We start from the raw sequence: 25,339 nt of genomic DNA on the forward strand, positions 1-25,339 counted from the left end.
TTGAATGTTTATTCACAACACGTTTATTTTCAATCACATTGTACAATTTTATTTTTACCTTCTTCAACAATCCATCAATGGTCGATAAATTTGAGGAAAATTAATTTTGTGCACGGCACTATTGTCCAAAGCCCAAGTTGTTCCATTAGATGCCGTTTCCACGACTTCTATAAAGTTTTTAGCGAATATGGCAGCAGTTTGTGTTTTAATGGAGGCTATCAAATCTGCCGTGTGGAAATATTTGCTTGAAAAACATTTTGAAGGTGTTGTTCTCAACATTTCCGTCTCTGTAGCCCCCGGACAAATTGTTATAAAGCTGACACCAGTTTTATCAAAATATATGGAATTCTGTTGGACGAAAGATCATTCATATTTCATGCTACAATCACCGTGGAAGTTTTCCCTTACCGCCATTGATCTGGTAAAGGCTGTGACACCACATTTGGAAGATGAATAAATAGAATAGAATTCCGAACCATCCAGACCTAAAGTTGACGATATGTTTACAATGCAACCTCCAAAACCTCCATTAGCTTTGCTCATGTGTTCCATGGCAATAAGAGAGCTGTGGATAAGACCAGTCTTTATAATAGGGAGAAAACAAAACGACAATTAAATGTTTCCAACTGCGATTCTCCAACCTTACCAAATTGAGATGTATCAATATATCGATGTTTTCCTCATCGCCAATACCTGCACCATTCACAACAATATCGAATGAACCCAATTTATTCTTTATCTTCTCGAACGCTATCTCGATAGTTTGGCGTTTTGTCAAATCCACAAAATGATATTCGATACAAGAATTTTTATAGGTCTCTTGTAAATGTTTCAAATATTCATCATTTGAAACTAAGTCCAGGATGAAAATACTTTTAACCGATTTTTCAAGAAAAGCTTCTACACATTTTTGTCCAATACCACCAAATCCTCCAACATATATTACATTTTTCCCTACCAAGTCCATTGTTATTAACTTATTGTTGAAGAAGATTTGATGCTCGTCTATCTATCTTAAATTTGATTGTGAGGTATTTTATGAAATTGAATCGAATTCGTGAATCTTTTGTTAGCTAGCAGTTATGGAAATTAAAACTGGACAGGGTCTAGTTTTAATATTTCTTTTAATTTAGAATCAATATTATTGTTTTCAATTAATTGCTGATTTAATTTTTGTTATACCTGGAGATGAGCACGTGACACAACCTCTTTCGTGATTCATGCGTGAATCTTGTATCATTTAATTAGGATATATCGGGAATGCATGTATACGCATGTGTCACCCTGGATTAATTCTTTTGCGGTATCTACTGGGGAGTTGTGTTTTGGAAAATAGATTTGATTTACACTTACTTTCTTTTAGTATATAATACGGTTGAACTACAATAAAAAAAGCAAAAATTAAACCCTTATCCCTTAGCTGTTGCGATAACTTTACTCTTTTTTACAATTGTTATTTACGCTTTCGTCCCCAAAAAATCGAATATAAAATCAATTTAAATTAAAATCCCTGACAAAAATCACCCATACAAATCTCATAAGTTTTATTAAAAAAGAGAATAGTAGTTAAAAAAAAGTAAAGTTATCGCAACAGCTTAGGGAGATATGGGTTTAATTTTTGCTTTTTTGTGATTGTAGTTCAACCGTATTACATACAAGTTCTGGTTTTTTATAATGTCACAGGTTGTTTATCCGGTACTAAAAGAAAGCAATTGTAAATCAAAATTATTTTCCAAAACTCAACTCCCCAGTGGATACCGCAAAAGAATTAATCCAGGGTGTTACATGTTTGTACATGCATTCCCGATATATCCTAATTAAATGATACAAGATTCACGCATGAATCACGAAAGAGTTTGTGTCATGTGCTCATCTCCAGGTATAACAAAAATTAAATCAGCAATTAATTGAAAACAATAATATTGATTCTAAATTAAAAGAAATATTAAAACTAGACCCTGTCCAGTTTTAATTTCCATAACTGCTAGCTAACAAAAGATTCACGAATTCGATTCAATTTCATAAAATACCTCACAATCACATGTAAGATAGATAGACGAGCATCAAATCTTCTTCAACAATAATTTAATAACAATGGACTAGGTAGGGAAAAATGTAATATATGTTGGAGGATTCGGTGGTATTGGACAAAAATGTGTGGAACTGAATTACCTTATATTTATAAAAACGTTTTAGATACAATTTAAACTCTTTTGTCAAAATATGGCCACTTTAATGCTTTCCCTATTACATAGGAAAAGCTTTCACTCAATCTATTCGTTAATAATTATTTGTCCTTCTCTAAATGAATTTACATTGTACTAAATCATTATGTCTGCCATTGTTGTAAAAATTACATTCACTTATGTTGAAATCCCTCTACTGGTAAGAAGCTGCTGTTCAGAATAAATTCCGATTGGACAATTTAAACTGAAAACCTGATTTTTTCTGTTTTATTTTATTTCAATTTATACTGTTCTGGGAGCAAATCAAATCCAGTCTGAGCCGTCTCGGAACTGTACATATACTGTATTCGTTTCTAGTCAAAATGCTCCATTCCGTAGAATAGGCACTCAAAAAAGTGAACTATATTTCACTGAAGCCGATTTAATTCTATTTTAGTTCATGGAATTATTACGTTTTAAGAAAGTTTCCATGACTTTAATAATTTTTTGTGTACGTACGCACTTTTTTCTGCAATGCAAACAATGTAGAAGCAATAGTTATTTCTATTATTATTTCTTTAAATTCGTTTTTTTTTATTGTTGGTTTATTCTTCAATCATTATTGTTGCTTTTGATTCAGCTTAAAACCATGCATTGACTGAACAACAAGTGTAGCTTAACCAACATATGTTAGAAAGAGAATGTTTGTCAAATTTATTTGGGCAAAGCCCTATAGACTGCAAGATGGTTGGATGGATGCACGTTTCGGAATTACCACATTCCTCATCAGCATCCTCCACTTGCAGCAAAGCTATCAACAAATTATCAGAATAAATTCGGGCGGTTCACCAAACCCAAAGCAAACCACACTTGAACCTTCCGACAAAAGGTCGGCTTTTGCCGAAATAAATCTTTGTACAAACATCTCTCTTTTCCTTTGCCACTGTCAAATCACCGATTTGAGTTGGCTGGGTTTATTTTGAGCGTGCTTCCTCTTACTTCATTCGTTTTGTTTTTTTTATAAATTTGTAAATTTTACTATAAATGCGTCCATCATGAACTTCTTATGTCACTAAAGACATTCTTACAATTTTGAAGTCCAATTTTTTCCTTCAAACTACAAAGTTTTCTTTACCAAGTGAAAAAAATTATTGATGTCTAATAAATTTTCTTGAATTTGTCGAAAAATACTTACTTATATTTATGATATCGGCTTGATGTCATCGTTTGTAATACTGTGTAGTTAAAATTTTCGAAAAATATTCAAAATTTTCTACACCCAAAAAAAGTGACCCCACCATGGAAGAAAATGTAGGTTTATTTTAGAAAAATTTAACTAAAATAGTTTTCTAATTGCAACATGTTACAAATAAGTTAATACTTTTTGTCAAATTGAAGAAAATTTTTTAAAAATAATTAATTTTTTTCTGTTATTTAAGAAAATTTCATATGTTGGAAGAAAAAATTGGATTTAAAAATTGTTAAAATGTCTTTAAATGTCAATTTTAGTAAAATTTACTCATTTGAGAGACTTATGAACTCAATTTAAGCAAACTTCTGCCATTTTAGGAAAATATGAACTATTTTATTTTTTAGTAAAATTGTGCACTATATTTGTATACAACTTTTTTTCTTATTTTTAGTTCACTTCATTAAAGTTAGCAAAAAATTATTCAAATAAGGAACATTCACTCATATTGTGCAATATTTAACTAAAATCAACTAATCTTCATGAACTAAAATAAAGTTCAGTTGGCATTAGAGCCCCTTTTTTCTGGGTGTAAACTTTACCAAAAGTTTTCTCCCTAGTGGGTTCACTGTTTTTTCAGTGTATATATTATTCTGTATTGGTAGGATTAAATACCCACAATCTTTATATTGCCCTTTGAATCTCAAATGGTAAACATGTTGACAAAAATCCACAAATTTTTTGTCAACTGTTGATTTGCTATATAACATAATTTTTCATTTATCGATAATTTATTACAATTGATTAACGTTAAAACGCCCTATTGTCGTTATAATATCCTGCTGCACATCTACGAGGGCAGTTCGGAAACTTCTTAGCCTAGCACAAAACAGAAAAAAGTTAAGTGTTTTGGAAACTTATATCTCTGTTAAGAACACATGTTAAATTTTGTTTCGATCTGGCAACTCCTTCATATAGAAACAGGTGTTCAAAAAAGACGCATCCGCAATTTTTTTACAATGGAAAAATTAGAAGTGCGTGCTGTCATTAAATATTTACATAAAAAAGGTTTATCGGGACAAGAAATTCATAATGATATGGTGAATGTGTTAGGTGAAAGTGCTCCTTCATATGCAACAGTAAAAAATTGGGTTGCTGAATTTAAACGTCGTCGTACAAGCATTGAAGATGAATCACGTAGTAGACGTCCAAAAACAGCAACAACAACAGAAATTGTAGCCAAAGTGCATGATATGGTATTAAATGATCGACGAATAAAAGTGCGTGAAATTGCTAATATCATGGGCATCTCAAATGATCGAGTTCATTTAATTTTTCATAAAGAACTACAGATGAAAAAGCTTTCTGCAAGATGGATGCCGCATTTGTTAACAGCCGCATTTGTTTTAAGCGAAATAAAATTGATTTTAAGCGTCGTTTTATAACTGTTGATGAGACATGGATCCACCACTATACTCCAGAGACAAAAGAACAATCCAAACAATGAACTGAAGCTGGAGGAAGTGCCCCAAAGAAGGCAAAAACAATTCAATCGGCTGGTAAGGTTATGACAACGGTTTTTGGGACTTCAAAGGTATTTTATTGATTGACTATCTGCAAAAGGGTAAAAAAATAAATTCAAAGTACTATTGCAACCTTTTGGATCAATTAAATGTACAAATTCGAGAAAAACGTCCTGGCTTACAACACAAAAAAAAAGGTATCATCAAGACAACGCACCAGCGCACAAGAGTGTTTTAACAATGGCTAAAATCAACGAATTAATGTACGAGTTGCTTGACCACCCACCTTATTCTCCTGATTTAGCTCCCAGTGACTTTTACTTGTTCCCAAATCTAAAAAAATTCCTTGCTGGCAAGCATTTTATGTTACCTCAAATGAAGATGCTATTTTGAAGACCTTGAGGAAAACTATTTTAATAAAAATATTTTTGAAAAACTAACTATTATCTTTCATTGATAGGCTAAGAAGTTTCCTCGTAGCAGAAATTTTATTTAAATAATTTTCCTTACCCTTTCACAAACTGAAGATCTTTTCCAGTTTGTACACACAAAAAAAAAATTTTCTGATTCAATCACCAAATTAATTGATCCAATTAATTTTTTAATTGAAATGTCTTCAATCACGAAAATGATAGTATCAATCACAGTTTTAATTGGGCATAGAAAAAATTCTTGATTAAAGAATTAATTGATTTTTTCAGCAAATTTCAATTAATTTTTTAATTGATTCAATTAAAAATTTAATTGATGTTGATTGCAAAACTCAATTAATTTATTAATTAAAAAAGGTAACTATTTTTAATTACTTTCTGAATTGACTTAGAGTTTTTATTTGGATTAACAAATCATTGTTTGAAATACATTTTTAATTAAAAATTTAAAAAATCAGCACTTTTTTTAACTGAATAAGTCTTCCGAATTTGATTAAAAAGTTAATTGTATCAATTAATTTTTTAATTAAAAATTTTAAAATTTTCAATCACTGGCTTAATTAACTTAATGTTTCTATCATGATTAAAAAGTTAATTGTATCAATTAATTTATTAATTGAAAACATTTTCAACTTCAATTAACTTTTTAATTGGAAATATTTTGGTGATATTTTTTTCTGTGTAGTGGATTTCATATCACTGTGAGACGTTTCAAACTTCCAAGTCCATTTATATATTGAATATGAAATTGATCTATGTTCTATCTATGTGTCATAATATGTTTAAGATCGAAATTGAATTGTATCAAATATATTTACATGTTATTCTTTGAAATCTTTTTATTTGGTGTAAACACTTAATCCGAAATAATCCACTTGTAATGAAAATGGAAAGTGCGAGTACTTCACTCCAAATTAATTTGCCCCCATACTTTAGGCATGTGAACCTCCTCAATGGTTCCATTGTTTAATACCCAGACAGTACCATTGTCAGCTGTTTCCACAATTTCCATTAAGTTTTTAGCAAAAACCTCAGGTGTTTGTTTGTCCATCCCATTCAAAACATCGACAAGTCCATCAAAATACTGATTTGAATAACATGTATCTGCCTGCTGTATTATGGTTGTCAAAGTTCCTCCAGGGCAAATTGTTATAAAGTTAATACCTGTCTTGTCAAAATATAGAGGGCGCTGTTAAAGGAAAGGACATAAATATGTTGTCTATAAGGAGACATCGTGATATTAAGATCTGCATTGAAATCTTACCGCCATTGATTGGGTGAAACTGATTACTCCAGATTTCGAAGCTGAATAAATGCAGAAATATTCTGATGGATCTAAACCAGCAATAGAAGAAATATTAATAATTGAGCCGCCGTTGCCACCTTTGCTTTTACTCATATAATCCAAGGCCGTGAGAGAACTATGAATGAGACCAATCTGAAATAAGAAAGTAAAGGAGCTATAACTATGTGTAACAGGCAGAGAAATTGATTTGAACATGATTAGAATGAATTGGGCTCGATTGTTGGGCGGATATTATTTATGGACATCGAAGATAGTCTAGCGATATTCCTGTATAGCTGTAGTGCATATGCGAACCGATTAGACTTCATGAGGACTTGGTACCTGTTGTCTCAATATGCCTATCAGTTTGATTCAGCGAATTTATTTCGTTATAAGATAGTCCCTGCATTGGTATTTATCCCTCGATTTTATTCTCTGAGGACTCAAAAAATCAATTTAAATTTAACTATTTACTTTTAGTTCATTTGTTCTTCTTTAAGAGGGTGTAATTTCGTGAAATGCAAAAAGTACAAGAGGGCATTAAATTTTCCTGATTTTAACAAAGCTTTGTGGAAATCTCAAGATATGAAGTACATACAATTTAGCATATTCTGCCTATAAAACAGTTTACTTTTTTTGTGTAGTTAAACTGATTGGTACCACAAGTGATGAACTTTTGTCTGATTCTATGTTTAGTTTAGTGAATGGAACCTCTTCATATCAAAGTGTCCATGATTAAATGAATTTAGACTTAATGTATGTGTAGAGCTAGGTTTAATCGACACTCACCAAATTAATCTGCATCAATTGATCGATATTATTCTCATTCAATATACCCGATGCATTTACCATAACATCAAAAGATCCAATTTTTTCTTTTGCCTCCAGATAGGCTTTCTGGATACTTTCGCCTTTTGTCAAATCCATGTGAATGTAGTCCACATAGGACTTGGCATAGGTATTTTGAAGATATTTTAAATATTCTTTATTCGATTTTATATCGAAGATTATTATGCTCTTCACCGACTTTTTTAGAAAGGCCTCAACACATTTTTCTCCAATTCCTCCGTATCCTCCCACAAGAATGACATTTTTCCCTTGCAATTCCATGTTAAGTGTTTTAAAGATCGCAACTGAAGCTAGAATAAACTGACTAGTTTGTGGGCGGTTGTATTTGGGTTGTTTATATTTATACCTGCAAACATTTCATAAAATTGAGTTATTGAATTATTCGATTTGTCGCTGCAATCAGTGTTTTTAGATCCTCTACAATAGAATGATGGGTGTGCTTAAACTTTCAATCCGCTTGTGATACAAGCATTGATTAAATACACTCAAAAATAATGAACCCTTCAAGGCACTAAAGCCAATTTAACTCTATTTTAGTTCAAGGAAACCATTAGGTTTTAGTTAAAGTTTCTACAATATGAGAAAGTTTCCTTGTCTTTTTGTGCATGCTATGTTAGTTAAATGAACTAAAAAAATTATACACAAATGAAGCATAAAGATTTACTAGTTTCGTATTTCCCACAAAATAGTTTTCCTGATTATTTCTCGGAAACCATTTTATTTGCGCCCACTTCGTCTACGCTTAGGATTAGCTAGCAATACTGCACAGAAAAAAAAGTGTCTCGTAAATTTAAGAAGATTTTTACAATAATTTATTACAAGAATTTTCCAGAATTTTAGTTCATTTTTCGTATCTTCAACGAAAATTAACTACTCGAAAGGAAATTTAACAAATTCTAAGTAGCAATCGTTTAGTTCATGGCCTACAAAATACGATGGAAATTTCCTTAAAAAAATTCTTAACTGGTAGTTAAAAATTCGTTTGTCATGCTATAAAACTACTTGTGAAATGTAAAGTAATTTCTAAATAATAAGTGCAATTTACTATAAGATTTTTTTGTATGAGAAAATATTTTTTTACGAAAAATGAACTTGAAAGTGAATAGCAATTTCTTACTGACAATTCCGATAGTTAATAATTGTTGGTAAAAAATTACCCAATGAAATATTTTTAGTTCACATGTAATTAAATTTATAGACATTTTCGTCAAAAATGGTAGATAACATTTCTTGAAAATTTTGCAAATTTTAAGTTAAACGTTTCATTGATCGTAAACTGGTGTGCCTTTACGAATATTATTCTTAGAGTAAATTGTTAGCAGATGCGATGAACTAATGCATAGTACAGAGATCTTTGTCGGCATAGTGGAATGTGATTAATGTAAAGATGATGTTACTTGAGTTTTGTTGTGTATACATGAGCGTGGGGTTGTTTGTTATTTTTGTGCATTTCGTGGTTTGTGTGTGTGTGTTTGTTATTCGGGGATGGTTTATTTGGCTGGATAAGGTGTTGTTTTCAATAAAGGCACATGTGTTTTTGTTGTTGTAGGAATGTTTTGGCTTTGCTTGGTTTTGTTTGACATGCTTCAGTTGTATAGTTGGCGTTGGCGTGGACTGTTGCATCTTTTAAGTAGGTATGTAACAAGGGAGTATAAAGGCATGGAATATTTTGGATTTTTGAGACATATATTGGTGTTTGTTTATTAAACCTTTTAAATGAAAGTTATTAATATTTTATCGGTAGTTTAGAAAAAAGTTATTACGAATATTTAGGAAAATATGTTGAAATTGAAAGTGTATTGAAATTTTTATTATTCTATGTAAAAAATTAATATTCAATTCCAGATGAATTTGGAAAATTTTTGTTATATCTCACCGTATATTTTATTCATAAATTGGTAAGTATTTTTTTAATATGACTTTCTTTTAAAAATATTTTTTATGTATATTATTATTTGTTAATTAATTTTTTTGGAAACCAGTTTAATGCTTTTCTTTGTTGTAAAAACAATATTTAATTTCAGAGCAACTCCAGATGGATTCGAACAAATAAAAAATAGAGAATTGGTAAGTTTTCTTTTAAAAATTGGCTTTATTTTAACTAGAATATTTACGTTTTTGTGACCTTTTTATCATCAAAATTACAGGTTTTTAATGCCTTATTTTAGTATTTCTTTAATCAAATTTTTTTGGAAACCAATGTAATATTTTTAATGTAAAAACAATTATCTAATTTCAGAATAACCCCTTAAACATTTGGACAAATTGTTAGTACTCCTTTGCCTGTAATTTAATAGTGAATTGGTAAGGATTCTTTAACTTTCTTTTAGCCCTGGACAGTCATCCTTATTTTTTGTACATTAACGTCAGACTTTGTCATTTTGACTACGGCTCATTTCAAGACGCTAAAATTTTCATCGTGAGCGAAAAAGTGAACCAAACTTGTGTTTATTTTCTTATTCAATTTGGTTTTAAGTAGTATAAAACAAAAATTCATAAAACGGTCGAATTAGTATAACTTAAATTCACCATTTCCCAATAGACTAAAATACATTTTAAATCGAAAATTAAATTACGTGTCGTCATTTTGACGAATGATGACTGTCTAGGGTTATCAAGAATATTTGGTTTTTAATGCCTATTATTATTTTTTTCATTAGATTTTTTGAAAACTTATTTATTAATTTTATTTAATATTTAATTTCAGAGTAACCCAAATAAATTTGGACAACTTTTTATATTTCCCCTCAGCGTACAATTTAATAGAGAATTGGTAAGTTTTATATTAAAACTTTGGCTTTCTTTCAACTAGAATATTTATTTTATTATATCCTTCACATCGATAACAAGACAGTTTTATGAGTTTATATAGAATACTTCATTATTTTTCTAATTGTTTCAGGTACACATTTTATGAGATACGTTTTCCAAAGAAAAATTGAATTCTTTACACCATTTGATAAAATGCCCCAAATATGGTAAGTTACAAGCTAAAATGAAGAATTGAAAATTATATTTCATTACATGATGTTAATTTTTAACAATTTCCATTTTTGTTTCCATTTTTTCCAGCAAGATATGTGAAAAAACTACCTACGATGAATAAAAAAAGGATAAGTCAAAATGTCCAAACAGCGGGTTCAAATGAACTACTCTCTGTTCCACGTGGTCATAATTTTTATTCACAAAAAATCATTGTATTAAGAACTTTCATCATAAGTTTTTATAATAAAGTTCTTTTGCTTAAAGAAAGTTTAATTTTAATATATGAAAATTTTCATAATAGTAAAACGGTTTGTTGTTCCTTTAATTATTTAATTTCTCTGTACTGTGGAATGATTGATTTAAAAATAGTTTAGTCGTCGACATTTTAAAGAGACTGTTAACCAATTTTTATTATCGGGTTTCCCAAAAAATAAGCAAGTAAACCAAAATAATACTGACTTGTTAACTTGGTAGTGGTATATAAATCTTATGGCGTTGTAAAAATGAACTAAAATACAATGTTATAGATGAACTAAAATTTAAGAGAATTATAAACTAGAAAAGTTGAAAAAAATCTTAAGGGCTAAATCATGGTCAATATTACTACAGTTTAGTTCATTTTGCAATGGAAAAGGGTTCACTGTTTTTTCAGTGTGCAGACAAATGCCAATAGGACATGTCCTAGCAAAAGTGGCCAAGATGTCCATGTAATAGTAATTCCTACCAATTTTGAACTAAGTTACCTTCAAGATTGTTTGTTAATGAGAGCTTTTAATATAAAGTTGTCATCACTTCAAATTCTATTTCTGTGCATATCTCTGGTTCTTATACGTAGGGTTTGAAAATGTCGTTATTTACCGATCAAGCTGTTTCCATTTAACATAGAATTCGAATGTTTGTCCGAATTATTTTGCTAATATAAATCTTATTATTTGAAGGATGTTAACTACCTTTTTTGATTATTGTTGGCGTACCGAACATCCCAAATTGGTAGAGTATTTTACCCAGCAAAACAAAAGAGCTTCCAAGTAGTTCAGATCTCCAACTTGTGATCCGGAAGTAGTGTGAATTTGGATCATTTCTAATGAATTTTACATGGTATTGTCATAGGACGGAAGTGCTCCGTTTTTGGATGTTCATTAGAATAAAAAGATTAAAAAAAGAACCATTTGAAAATTTTTTTGAACCTGAGTATATCGGTACTATAACAGAACGCAAGAACGTAAGGAGGATTTTATTTCGAGAACCCTCAAAAAATGTTTTTCTGATGATTTTTTGCTTTCAGGCCTCCAACATTTAGGCAAACTTTAAAAATGAACGCTTTTCATTTGTTGTTTGTCCATCGCTTACAATTATACTACAGCTTCGAATAATTAAAGCATCGAAACAACGTCCATTAAAATGCATATACATTTTTGATTCTGATATACTTCTAAGATTATTTGGCGTCGCAATCTGTCTGTATTTCCATACCAAGGCACGTTTTGTACACCAAGAGAAAGAATATGATCACTCCAAACATGTTTTAGGAGCAAAATGTTATTTTTGGTCGGTGAACATGGAACATGTTTGTCGCAACCAACAATAACATTTTGATCTTGAAACATGTTTGGGAGATAATATACCTTATCTGCATGCATGTTCCAGTTACTCCGGAGGGTTCCATCAAAGATCAATCGTGTTCAAAATTCCGGTGATTAGGTTTTTGCCTAGGTTTGATTCGGAGATGGAAGATATAAAAATCTGTTCAAGGCGGTTGAGTAGCTAAATGTTTTGCCATAGACTGATATCCCAGTGTTTCTTATTTTATTTAATTTTCTTGAAATTTGGAATTTAGCGTTTTCATAGGAACGATTTTCGGAAAAACATGGACCTTTGTTTGAACAAAAATATTGTCGCAAAAATTCCTAGTTCTTAAAATGCGGATGAGGATTTTCGTAACATGTATATCTCTCAAGTGAAGATTTTCTGGAAGACCAAAAATCAACCAAATTTATGTTATATAGAGATATTCTTTTTTGCGACTTGTAACTGTCCAAAATTTAATTTTTCATATAAAATCGCCAAATCGTGTTTCTAAAATATCTTCTACGGACGAAGGAAAAATTTATTAGTATTAGCTTAAAAAGTAATGTTTGTGGAACAACTTCCAATTTTTTTGCTGGGTTATGCGTACTCTTCTTTATTCTTCCTAAGAACGGTCGAACACGGTTATAACGAACGCGCATGGAACGGAATTTTTAATAAAGAAAATTTGTAAAATTTTTAATCACTTTGAACAAGTATTATAAAAATATTCACAAATAAGAATTTTTTTTATAAACATGTTATTTCTAATGAAAGTGTGCTAAGAGTTTTTAATGGACAATTTAAGAAACATCCCTGGGACCCTGGTTCATTGTTCATTATAACCGGGGTACATTATCAACGTGTTCGACTGTATTTAAATTCAAAATAATGCAATAAACAATTAAATGCATTTATATTCAAATTGACATTACCGATTGCCATAGTGGTGTTATGGTTTTATTATTATACTCGTACACTTTTTTAGCATATTAACATATGATTAATAAGGGGTAACGTTTTGGGTTTGTTATTGGTTTACTTACCTGAATTCCAGAAATCTTTTTTTGCCACAATATGTTTATGGAATAATAGATATATTTACTTTGTCTATATTGCGTACTAATTAGTAAACCAGAGAGGGCATAATGGAGTAACAAATGTTTCTCCGATTTCTCCTTTCTCTACACTACAAAAAAATATTGACCTAATGTGAAAGATTATGAAACTTAAATTTGAGGACATTCATAAAACACAATAATAAGGATAAAATTATTTAAAATTTTCATATAATTAATTTAAATTTATTTAATTTTTTTAATTTTAATTAAAAGAAAGTTCATACACAGAAAAAAATTCCGTAGTTAAACTAACACTAAATTTAACTTATTTTTAATAGAAAAAAATTATTTGCTTGTGATTAGATTTTATTATTTTTTTTTCGAAATTTTCCACAGCTTAATGAAATTTTACTTTTTTTAAGTATGTCTCAAAATTTTATGAACTAAACGTGGGTATAGAGTTCAATGACCGTACACATAAGTTCAATATGAACTAAAGCAAAAGAAGATTTTCATACGATTCCCAAAAATAGTAAGAATGAACTACTGTATGGTTAAAATGGTCATGGATTGGCGCCAATGATTTTCTTCTTTACTTTTAGTTAATTTTTTCTTCTATGGGAGGATGTAATTTCGTGAACTGCAGTCAAAAAGTACAACAGTGCATTAAATTTTCCCGGTTTTAATTACGCTTTGTGGAAATCTCAAAATGTGTAGTAAAATTTAGTTCAATTTTCGTGCGAGGTAGTTCATTCTTCCTATAAAAAAGTTTACTTTTTTTCGGAGTAATATTTTATTTAAAAATTTGTTTCTCTAAATTTAGGACACGAATGTTTGAAGTCCCTCGTTAAGATATTTTAAGTAAGGCAATTTGTCCTTACACACAAAAAAATTTTGTTCTGATTCAATCACCAAATTAATTGATCCAATTAATTTTTTAATTGAAATGTCTTCAATCACGAAAATGATAGTATCAATCACAGTTTTAATTGGGCATAGAAAAAATTCTTGATTAAAAAATTAATTGATTTTTTCAGCAAATTTCAATTAATTTTTTAATTGATTCAATTAAAAATTTAATTGATGTTGATTGCAAAACTCAATTAATTTATTAATTAAAAAAGGTAACTATTTTTAATTACTTTCTGAATTGGCTTAGAGTTTTTATTTGGATTAACAAATGATTGTTTGAAATACATTTTTAATTAGTCTTCCGAATTAGATTAAAAAGTTAATTGTATCAATTAATTTTTTAATTACAAATTTTAAAATTTTCAATCATTGACTTAATTAACTTAATGTTTCTATCATGATTAAAAAGTTAATTGTATCAATTAATTTATTAATTGATAAAAATTTCAACTTCAATTAACTTTTTAATTGGAAATATTTTGGTGATATTTTTTTCTGTGTAAACTAAACCATTTTCGATTTAAAGAAATTGTATTTATTAACCATTTCAAATAATATTTATTTTGGCTTAACATTTTCTTTTTATACCCCCCACCATAGGATGGGGGGTATATTAACTTTGTCATTCCGTTTGTAACACATCGAAATATTGCTCTAAGACCCCATAAAGTATATATATTCTGGGTCGTGGTGAAATTCTGAGTCGATCTGAGCATGTGCGTCCGTCCGTCTGTTGAAATCACGCTAACTTCCGAACGAAACAAGCTATCGACTTGAAACTTGGCACAAGTAATTGTTATTGATGTAGGTCGGATGGTATTGCAAATGGGCCATATCGGTCCACTTTTACGTATAGCCCCCATATAAACGGACCCCCAAATTTGGCTTGCGAGGCCTCTAAGAGAAGCAAATCTCATCCGATCCGGCTGAAATTTGGTACATGGTGTTAGTATATGGTCTCTAACAACCATGCAAAAATTGGTCCATATCGGTCCATAATTATATATAAACCGATCCCCCGATTTGGCTTGCGAAGCCTCTATGAGAAGCAAATTTCATCCGATCCGGCTGAAATTTGGCACATGGTGTTAGTATATGGTCTCTAACAACCACGCAAAAATTGGTCCACATCGGTCCATAATTATATATAGCTCCCATATAAACCGATCCCCCGATTTGGCTTGCAGAGCCTCTAAGAGAAACAATTTTCATCCGATCCGGCTGAAATTTGGTACATGGTGTTAGTATATGGTCTCTAACAACCATGCAAAAATTGGTCCATATCGGTCCATAATTATATATAGCCCCCATATAAACCGATCCCCCGATTTGGCTTGCGGAGCCTCTAAGAGAAGCAAATTTCATCCGATCCGGCTGAAATTTGGCACATGGTGTTAGTATATAGTCTCTAACAACCACGCAAAAATTGGTTCACATCGGTCCATAATTATATATAGCTCCCATATAAACCGATCCCCCGATTTGGCTTGCGGAGCCTCTAAGAGAAGCAAATTTCAATCGATCCGGCTGAAATTTGGTACATGGTGTTAGTATATGGTCTCTAACAACCGTGCAAAAATTGGTCCTTATCGGTCCATAATTATATATAGCCCCCATATAAACCGATCACCACATTTGACTTCCGGAGCCTCTTAGAAGACCAAAATTCATCTGATTCAGTTGAAATTTGGTACGTGATGTTAATATATGGCCTCAAACACTCATGCAAAAATTGGTCGATATCGGTCCATAATTATATATAGGCCCCATATAAACCGATCCCCAGATTTGACCTCCGGAGCACCTTGGAAGAGCAAAATTCTTCCCATTCGGTTGAAATTTGGTACGTGATGTTAGTATAGGGTATCCAACAACCATGCAGGAATTGGTTCCTATCAGTCCATAATAATATATAGCTCCCATATAAACCGATCCCCAGATTTGACCTCCGGTGCCTTTTGGAGAAGCAAAATTCATCCGATCTGGTTGAAATTTGGTACGTGGTGGTAACATATGATATTTAACAACCATGTGAGTTGAAATTTGTGGATGACAGTCTTTCGTAGAAGTTTCTACGCAATCCATGGTGGAGGGTACATAAGATTCGGCCTGGCCGAACTTATGGCCGTATATACTTGTTTAAATTGAAAAGAAGTATTTTTCTTTGTTATAGTTTGGATTTTTGATATATCGCAAAATTTGATAAATATTTAGAATTGAAGAATTTTTAAATTTATAGGGCCTAGATTTGGAGCTAAAAATATTTATTTTTTTTATAGAACCAGCATCTTCGGTTCGGAATCAATACCGAAATCCTTAAGAGAAGGTCAAAATCACCTTTGGGATGAGAAGTAATGAGAGAAACTTCGACCTTGGCAATATGGAGGAATACGGTGTGTTAAAAAAGCTTGAAACCCTGACAAAAATATTAAAGTCCACTTTTCTATGTAAAACTTTCCACAAATTAGTTAAGAATATTATACAATTTGTAAATTTAACACAAATGAGCCCATATTGATAATAAATTAATAAATAAATAAATTTTATGAACATGTCGAAAAATATTTACTTATCTTTGTGATATCGGCGTTTGTTTGACAACCTTAATAAAAAAATCTTAAATTGTATTTCTCCATATTTATTTATGCTGGGGCAAAGTTTAGAAATGGAGTGTAATTTTTTTTAATCAGTACACTATTTATATCTCCATCGCTGGTCGCCACAGAACATCAAATTGCATCTCTTTTACTTTTCCTATATCTAACATCCAGACGGAACCGTTTGTTGCCTTTTCCAAAACTTCTACGAAATTCTCGGCACAGGTTGTTGCACTCTGCTTTTTCACATGGGCAAATCGTTCGGCCATGCTTGCTGCATATTCCGTAAGGGTTTCTTTGCCTCGTATACTTTCTAACAGAGCTGTATCGGTGAATCCCGGACATATAGTGACAAAACTTACCCCTGTGTACTTGTAATAAAGAGGATTCTAAAATACAATAGATCATCATTACTCAATATGTAGTCCAGGTGTCAATTCAAACATTACCGCCATGGCCCGTGTAAAAGCCATCAATCCGGCTTTAGCTGCAGAATATACAGCGAACATTCCACTCGGCTCTAGACCTGCTACAGACGATATATTCACAATCATCCCACCGCGGCCACTTTTCGATTTATCCATGTAATTCAATGCAATAAGTGAACTGTGGATAACACCGCTCTAGTCATGTAATTTTAGGAAAACAAATATAAGCATACATGTCTACAAATAAAAGTTATTTCAATATCCTATAAGATAACTGGAAGATGTAACAAAGGGTGCTTATTTGGACCAGTGTATAAAATAAATACTACCCTATTTTTTGCCCTTAAACCTCGAATGTCGTTGTGCCGTGTTCTAGAATTGAAGACGCATTTCTCTGATACAATGATTTTTTACATTCAAAAATAAAAGACTTCTTTCAAAACATTATTTTAAAGACGCTTTTTTCTTGAACTTTTCTTGAATAAAAGTTGATCTATTTTCGCGCTTTGCCTTCATTTTATCTGTACAGAATGCGAATTATTAAAATAATGCCAGCAACCTACACGGATGAAAAAGGCTGTTTTTCATATGTTTGGCTATAAACCTTATATGTTTGGAACACAAATTTTTAAACACAATATTTTTGAGTGCAAGCATATAATGTTCATAAACTAGCATAACATGTTTGGGACATATATGTTAATATGTTAGAACATATTATGTTTGGGACATAAAAAGTTTGTAAATATAATATGCTTGGATGCAAACATATATTAATTTAGAAATAGCCTATAAACATATATGTGTTTAGTAGCTTGGAGCGCTATTTAACAGGGAGCGATATTGAATTAAGTTGGTGGTTGTTGCTTGTTATTACAAAATTAACATTTTATTTTTCCTTGAGCAATTGATCAGCTACTTCTTTGATCCTTACAAACTGTGTGGTCCGCTGTTCGAATCCCCGTCCGGCAAAAGGTAAAATTAAAATAAAAAAATCATACAATTGAATAATTTCTTCTACAATGTTTGTATTACAGAAAAAGGTGCTAAGAACTAAAAAATCTCGTGGAAGTGAGAAAGATGTGGGGGAATATACAATTAGGCAGAAACAAAATTTTGAGCATTCAGGTCGAAAACCTATGTTGTTAGCACCTATATTACCTGTTTATTTTCATAATTCATTATGATTGTAAATATATGAATAAATAAATAAAATTTTGAGCACAATATTGTTTGGGAGAATTTTTTTTAAGCATATAATATTTTTGGGTGCAAAATGCTTCCAAACATATTATATGTTCACATAATAACATATTGTTTTTTGGAAGACAATATTATTGAATTTGGATGCAAAAATACAAAATGTTTGGAACTTAGACTACCCAAACATATATTGTTTAGACCAATATGCTTTCAAACATATTATATATTGGAAGAGATCAAACATATAAATGTTTGGGCAATACCCAAAAATGTATATGCTTGAAGCAAAATATGTTTGGGAGTATATGTTACAGAAGCGATTTTTTGTGAGCGTGTAAAAACATGCTATCATTTCAGCGGGCAGAAAAGAATTCAAAGCAGCAAACAGGGCAATCGCAGCACTCTTGTTTGTCGGCAGTGTTAAAAATGCCCGCAATTTGCATCTATGCGTGTCATTATTTTGACAACAGAATTCGAAGTCTATTCGCACTTTTGCCTGTTTTTTTTTAGAAAAGAATCAAAAAAGTAAATTTTCCGGGCAAAATGCAAAAACAGTGCGCATTTTTTACAAGAAAAAAAAACACCATAAGTGAGCCTAACATATCGGGCTGCCACAATACCTACCCATCAAAAAAGTGTGGTCAAAAAAGTAGTGAAAAATCTTCTTTTTGGATCCGGAAGTGGTGCCAAATTGACGCAGAAGTGATGAATTTAACATGGGCTTGTCATAGGACGGATGTTCACCATATCAACAGCCGCTGCACTGGATTTGCATCACTTCTTAAGGTGTGAGGTGAATTCAGTGTTTTGGATGTGAATTAAGAAATTTTTATGATATTTAGACAAATAAATAATTTTTAAAATTTTTTAATGCATTATACCGCTTGTTTGACATCAAATATTTTCAAAAATTCGCAATTTTTCTAGAAAGGATTTAACATTTTCTTCGGCTAAATTTAAATAATTTGTATCATTTTATTAATTCTTAATCTGTTTTTAACCTATTTGAAACAAAAAAAATCCCATTAAAAATATGAAGAAGCGAGTTATAAAAAAATTGACTCAAATGAACTTCCTGTGCAGTTGAAATAAAGAACGTCTTTTGGAGGACATTTTTGGAAGTTCTTTTAAAGTTGTGCCTTGAGAAGAACTTCCGAAATTTTTTCCTGGGTAACCTAACATATACAGAAATCTTTATTTTTCTAATTCAATTCTTCAATCATAAAAATGATCGTATCAATCATAGTTTCAATTAGGCATCAAAAAATACTAGATTAAAAACTAATTGATTCCAATAGCAAATTTCAATTAATTTTTTAATTGATTGTATTAAAAATATAATTGATATTGATTACAAAACTGAATTATTTTTTTTAATTAAGAACCTAACTACTTTCGAAAACTTTCTTAACTGACGTAGTATTTTTAGTTAAATTAAGCAATTGATTGTTAAAATAAATAAATTATTAATTACGAAGAAAAAAATTCCATAATTGTTTAACTGACTTTGTCTTGCAAGTTTGATTAAAATGTTAATTGTATCAATACATTTTTATTAAACATTTAAAAATTTTCAATCATTGACATAATTGGCTTAATGTTTCTATTTTGATTAAAAAGTTAATTGTATCAATTAGTTTTTTAATTGAAAAATTTTTCAGCTTCAATCAACCTTTTAATTGGAAATATTTTGGAGATATTTCTGTCTGTGCAACTTTCCATTGAAGGCGTATTGTCCTTAGAGATAAGCGATTTGACTTTAAAATGGTGACTTCATGGATTTTCGAATAAGTTTACTTTGCCATTACATGACGATTTATGATTTGTGTTCTAGTAGCTAGAACGTCTAACTAACTAATTTTAATGTGAATTGCATCTTAAACAAAATCTTTGGAACTGGGCTATTTTTGTTTCTGTGCATTTTGTGTTGAGAGCTTTTAATGATAAAACCTGAAAACTTAAATTTTACAACGGTAAGTATGGGCTGCTGTGTGATGATTGTTAAAACTTCTGGTCAGCTACGCCGTAGTTAAAATAAACTAAATAAAATTAAACATAATTATCATTTAAATTAAATTAATCAAAGCTACATTCATTGGTCTACCGAATTGCGTAATTATATTTCATTATTGACATATATTCAAATCTGAGTAATAGTACGTCGTTCATGTTATTGCATTTCAGGCATTGTTGTGGTCAATTTTTGACAGGGAACATGGAACATTTTTGTCGTAAAAATATTGTTTTCTTACCAAACACATATATATATATATATATATATATATATATATATATATATATATATATATATATATATATATATATATATATATATATATATATATATATATATATATATATATATATATATATATATATATATATATATATATATATATATATATATATATATATATATATATATATATATATATATATATATATATATATATATATATATATATATATATATATAAAGGGTGATTCTTTTGAGGTTAGGATTTTCATGCATTAGTATTTGACAGATCACGTGGGATTTCAGACATGGTGTCAAAGAGAAAGATGCTCAGTATGCTTTGACATTTCATCATGAATAGACTTACTAACGAGCAACGCTTGCAAATCATTGAATTTTATTACCAAAATCAGTGTTCGGTTCGAAATGTGTTTATCGACAAATTTTGTTCAGCGATGAGGCTCATTTCTGGTTGAATGGCTACGTAAATAAGCAAAATTGCCGCATTTGGAGTGAAGAGCAACCAGAAGCCGTTCAAGAACTGCCCATGCATCCCGAAAAATGCACTGTTTGGTGTGGTTTGTACGCTGGTGGAATCATTGGACCGTATTTTTTCAAAGATGCTGTTGGACGCAACGTTACGGTGAATGGCGATCGCTATCGTTCGATGCTAACAAACTTTTTGTTGCCAAAAATGGAAGAACTGAACTTGGTTGACATGTGGTTTCAACAAGATGGCGCTACATGCCACACAGCTCGCGATTCTATGGCCATTTTGAGGGAAAACTTCGGAGAACAATTCATCTCAAGAAATGGACCGGTAAGTTGGCCACCAAGATCATGCGATTTGACGCCTTTAGACTATTTTTTGTGGGGCTACGTCAAGTCTAAAGTCTACAGAAATAAGCCAGCAACTATTCCAGCTTTGGAAGACAATATTTCCGAAGAAATTCGGGCTATTCCGGCCGAAATGCTCGAAAAAGTTGCCCAAAATTGGACTTTCCGAATGGACCACCTAAGACGCAGCCGCGGTCAACATTTAAATGAAATTATCTTCAAAAAGTAAATGTCATGGACCAATCTAACGTTTCAAATAAAGAACCGATGAGATTTTGCAAATTTTATGCGTTTTTTTTTAAAAAAAGTTATCAAGCTCTTAACAAATCACCCTTTATATATATATATATATATATATATATATATATTCTATTTTTTTCACTGTAGACACAAAATCCACATTGACTAAAAGGAGAAGGATAAAAAAATTACAGGTCTAAACTACAATATACCGAATTGGGGACAATTCCGGTAGCTGAATATTTCTTTACGTGTATTTGTTATGAAATGCCGAAAATGTGTGATGGAAATTCCAACGGCTAGGCGTGTCAAATTACATACTTTGTATATAAATATATTTTTGGGGTCTAAGATTCAAATAAATCACAAACATTTTGGATAAATTAATTGAGTCTTTGAATACATACAAACGTACACAGATAAAAAAAGACTGTCGCTACAAAGATGGTAAATTTAACTTATTTTTACTGCAAGAAAACATTTGGTTTAATATTATTATTATATTTTTCGAAAATATCCACAACCAAATAAAATTTTCCTGAGAAAACAATATTCCATGGAAAAATTGACTAACATGCTCTTGAGCATGTTTATATGATCATATTTGTTCTTTGACTGTAGACAGTTAGCAAAAATCAACAAATTTGTTAGAAGACTTACCAAATTTATGCAAATTGTGAGATCAACAAATCGATCGTTCATCAGCCCACATCCATTGACAAAAATGTCGATTTGTTTGTTTAAAATTAAAGCTGCTTCCTTTATAGCGCCTTCGATCGAGTCACGTTCTGTAATGTCTATAGCCACATAAGAGATTGTTATCTGGGGAAATGATTCCACAAGATCCTTCAGAACCAAGGCCGTATTCAGGGGGGGGGATGAGGGGGATCAAACCCCCCCCGAAATGAATGAATATTTTTATATAAAAAAATATATATGTATTTTTAGCTGCATAAAAAAATCTTATCGAAGATGTTGAAGAAAAGCTGGAGGTTTTATTTTGAAAAACGCTTACCTATGAAACTTGTACAAATCATAGAATACTTGTTGAAAAGCCCGTCAAAAGACGGTCGAAAAAAACAAATTGTTTTTGTTCTCGCACCACAAATTTCATTTTTGCAATAAAGAGATATTTCCAAACGTGCATATTCTTTTAAAAATTTTGGTCACTTTGCCAGTTACTCAGGGATGGAAAATACAATTTTTAAGAAAGTACAGAAAAGGTATTTTTTGAGCGGAAAGGTACTTTTTACTAAATTTCAACAAAAATTTCACTGGAAGATTATTGTCAAGAGACTGAATTTTAAAGAAAATAAAATTTTGACAAAATTTTCTATATAAATAAAATTTTGCAAAAATTTTCTATAGAAATAAAATTTTGCAAAAAAATTCTATAGAAAAAAATTTTGCAAAATTTTTTCTATAGAAATACAATTTTGCAAAAATTTCCTATAGAAATAAAATTTTTACAAAATTTTCAATTGAAATAAAATTTTCACATATAGAAATAAAAATTTGACAACATTTTCTACCGAAATAAAAAGTCGATAATATAGAATCGCATTCTTTTTTCGACTAAAATACTCTTGAAGTTCAATAAAATCCTGTTTTTTACTATGTCTTTTACAAAATCGAGATTTTCTTCCCACATGAACATGTCTGTTTTGCCACATTTGTAAAAGACATTAGCAAATAAGGTTGATAAAGACTTTCTCAAAATATTAAAATATTTTGTCAAAGCTATTGTACCATAAATCTGAGATCGACTCAAAAATGTCTACACAAAAGGTAACGGACGGACAGACGAACAGACGGACATGGTTATATCGACTCAGGGACCCACCCTGATCATTATTGCCAAAGACACCATGTGTCTATCTCGTCTCCTTCTGGGTGTTACAAACATATGCACTAACTTATAATACCCTGTTCCATAGTGTGGCGCAGGGTATAAATACGGGAAGCATTTAAATCTGAAGCAATTTTAAGGAAACTTCGCAAAAGTTTATTTATGATTTATCGCTCGATATATATGTATTAAAATTTTAGGAAAATTACAGTCATTTTTACAACTTTTCAACTAAGCAGTGGCGATTTTACAAGGGAAATGTTGGTATTTTGACCTTTTTTGTCGAAATCAGAAAAACATATATAAAAGAGCTATATCTAAATCTGATCCGATTTCAACCAAATTGAGCACGCATACCTACAATGCTAATTCTACTCCCTATGCAAAATTGCAACTAAATCAGAGTATAAAATTGGTCTCTGTGGTCATATGAGTGTAAATCGGGCGAAAACTATATATGGGAGCTATATATAAATCTGAACCGATTTCAATCAAATTTGGCACGCATAGCTACAATGCTAGTTCTGCTCCCTGTGCAAAATTTCAACCAAATTGGGCCAAAACTCTAGCTATTAGAACCATATTAGTCCATATCGGGCGAAAGATATATATGGGAGCTATATCTAAATATGAACCGATTTCAATTCAATTTTGCACACTTAACTGCACTACTAATTTTACTCCTAGTGCAAAATTTCAAACAGATTGGGCAAAAACTCTGGCTTCTAGGACCATATTAGTCCATATCGGACGAAAGATATATATGGGAGCTATATCTAAATCTGAATCGATATCAATCAAATTTGGCACGCATAGCTACAATGCTAATTCTGCTCCCTGTGCAAAATTTCAACCAAAGTGGACCAAAACTCTGGCATTTAGGACCATATTAGTCCATATCGGGCGAAAGATATATATGGGAGCTATATCTAAATCTGAACCGATTTCAATCAAATTTTACACACTTGACTATACTACTAATTGTACTCCTAGAGCAAAATTTCAACAAATTTCGGCCGAAAATCTGGCTTCTGGGGCGATATAAGTCCATATCGGACGAAAGACATATATGGGAGCTATATCTAAATCTGAACCGATTTCAATCACACTTGACTATACGACTAAGTGTTATGTTTGTACAAAATTTCAAGAAAATCGGTATAAAACTCTGGCTGCTGGGTCCATATTAGTGCATATCGGGCGAAAGATATATATGGGAGCTATATCTAAATCTGAACCGATTTCTTCCAAAATCAATAGGGATCTATTCTGACCCAAATTAGGAACATGTGCCAAATTTGAAGGCGATTGAACTTAAATTGCGACCTAGACTTTGATCACAAAAATGTGTTCACAGACAGACGGACGGACAGACGGACATGGTTATATCGACTCAGGGACCCACTCTGAGCATTATTGCCAAAGACACCATGTGTCTATCTCGTCTCCTTCTGGGTGTTACAAACATATGCACTAACTTATAATACCCTGTTCCACAGTGTGGCGCAGGGTATAAATATTGTATACATACCTATGCATAAATAAAATTTTCTACACATGAGATTATATGAATATTTTTTTTTAAGTTGAACCCCCCCCGAATTAAAATCCTGGCTACGGCCTTGTTCAGAACAATTTCGTTAATGTGGAGATCGCAAACTACCAGATGCTGAAGGAAAAATAATAATCTATCGTAAATTGAGAATTAATTTTTTATTTATACCTTAATTTCTTTTCGTAGAAATGCCCGAAGACACTTTTGTCCTATTCCTCCGAAGCCACCAATGTAGACAACAGTTTTACCTTTCAAATCCATAAATGGGGGATATATATAAGTCAAAATCACGTTATAAAATTACAACACGACGTTTTTAGTGATTCGTGGTTTCGTTGTTGATATTGACCGAAACCTATAAAACGTGATCCGGTGTCTAGTGCGATTCAGAAGCAAATGCACTATAGCAAATCTTTGCCAATGGTATT

General features: G+C 31.1%; 1 protein-coding gene and 1 long non-coding RNA gene across 2 annotated transcripts; one reads left to right on the forward strand and one right to left on the reverse strand.

Annotated features, from left to right (window-relative positions):
* Positions 1 to 25,339, reverse strand: LOC142236014 (uncharacterized). The gene is made up of 9 exons (XM_075307265.1): positions 25,080 to 25,339; positions 24,982 to 25,025; positions 22,168 to 22,354; positions 6,573 to 6,746; positions 6,217 to 6,497; positions 1,374 to 1,380; positions 647 to 1,009; positions 409 to 582; positions 1 to 348 (listed from the first exon to the last, which is right to left on the reverse strand). The coding sequence occupies exons 1-9, from the start codon at positions 25,170 to 25,172 to the stop codon at positions 64 to 66; spliced, it is 1,608 nt and encodes a 535-aa protein (XP_075163380.1). The 5' UTR covers positions 25,173 to 25,339; the 3' UTR covers positions 1 to 63.
* LOC142234360 (uncharacterized) lies at positions 9,433 to 10,218 on the forward strand. The gene is made up of 3 exons (XR_012721611.1): positions 9,433 to 9,509; positions 9,682 to 9,746; positions 10,150 to 10,218. It is a non-coding gene; the product is annotated as an uncharacterized LOC142234360 (long non-coding RNA).

Source organism: Haematobia irritans, chromosome 4 (genome assembly GCF_050003625.1).
Source record: "Haematobia irritans isolate KBUSLIRL chromosome 4, ASM5000362v1, whole genome shotgun sequence".
In the NCBI taxonomy this organism is placed as follows: domain Eukaryota; kingdom Metazoa; phylum Arthropoda; class Insecta; order Diptera; family Muscidae; genus Haematobia; species Haematobia irritans.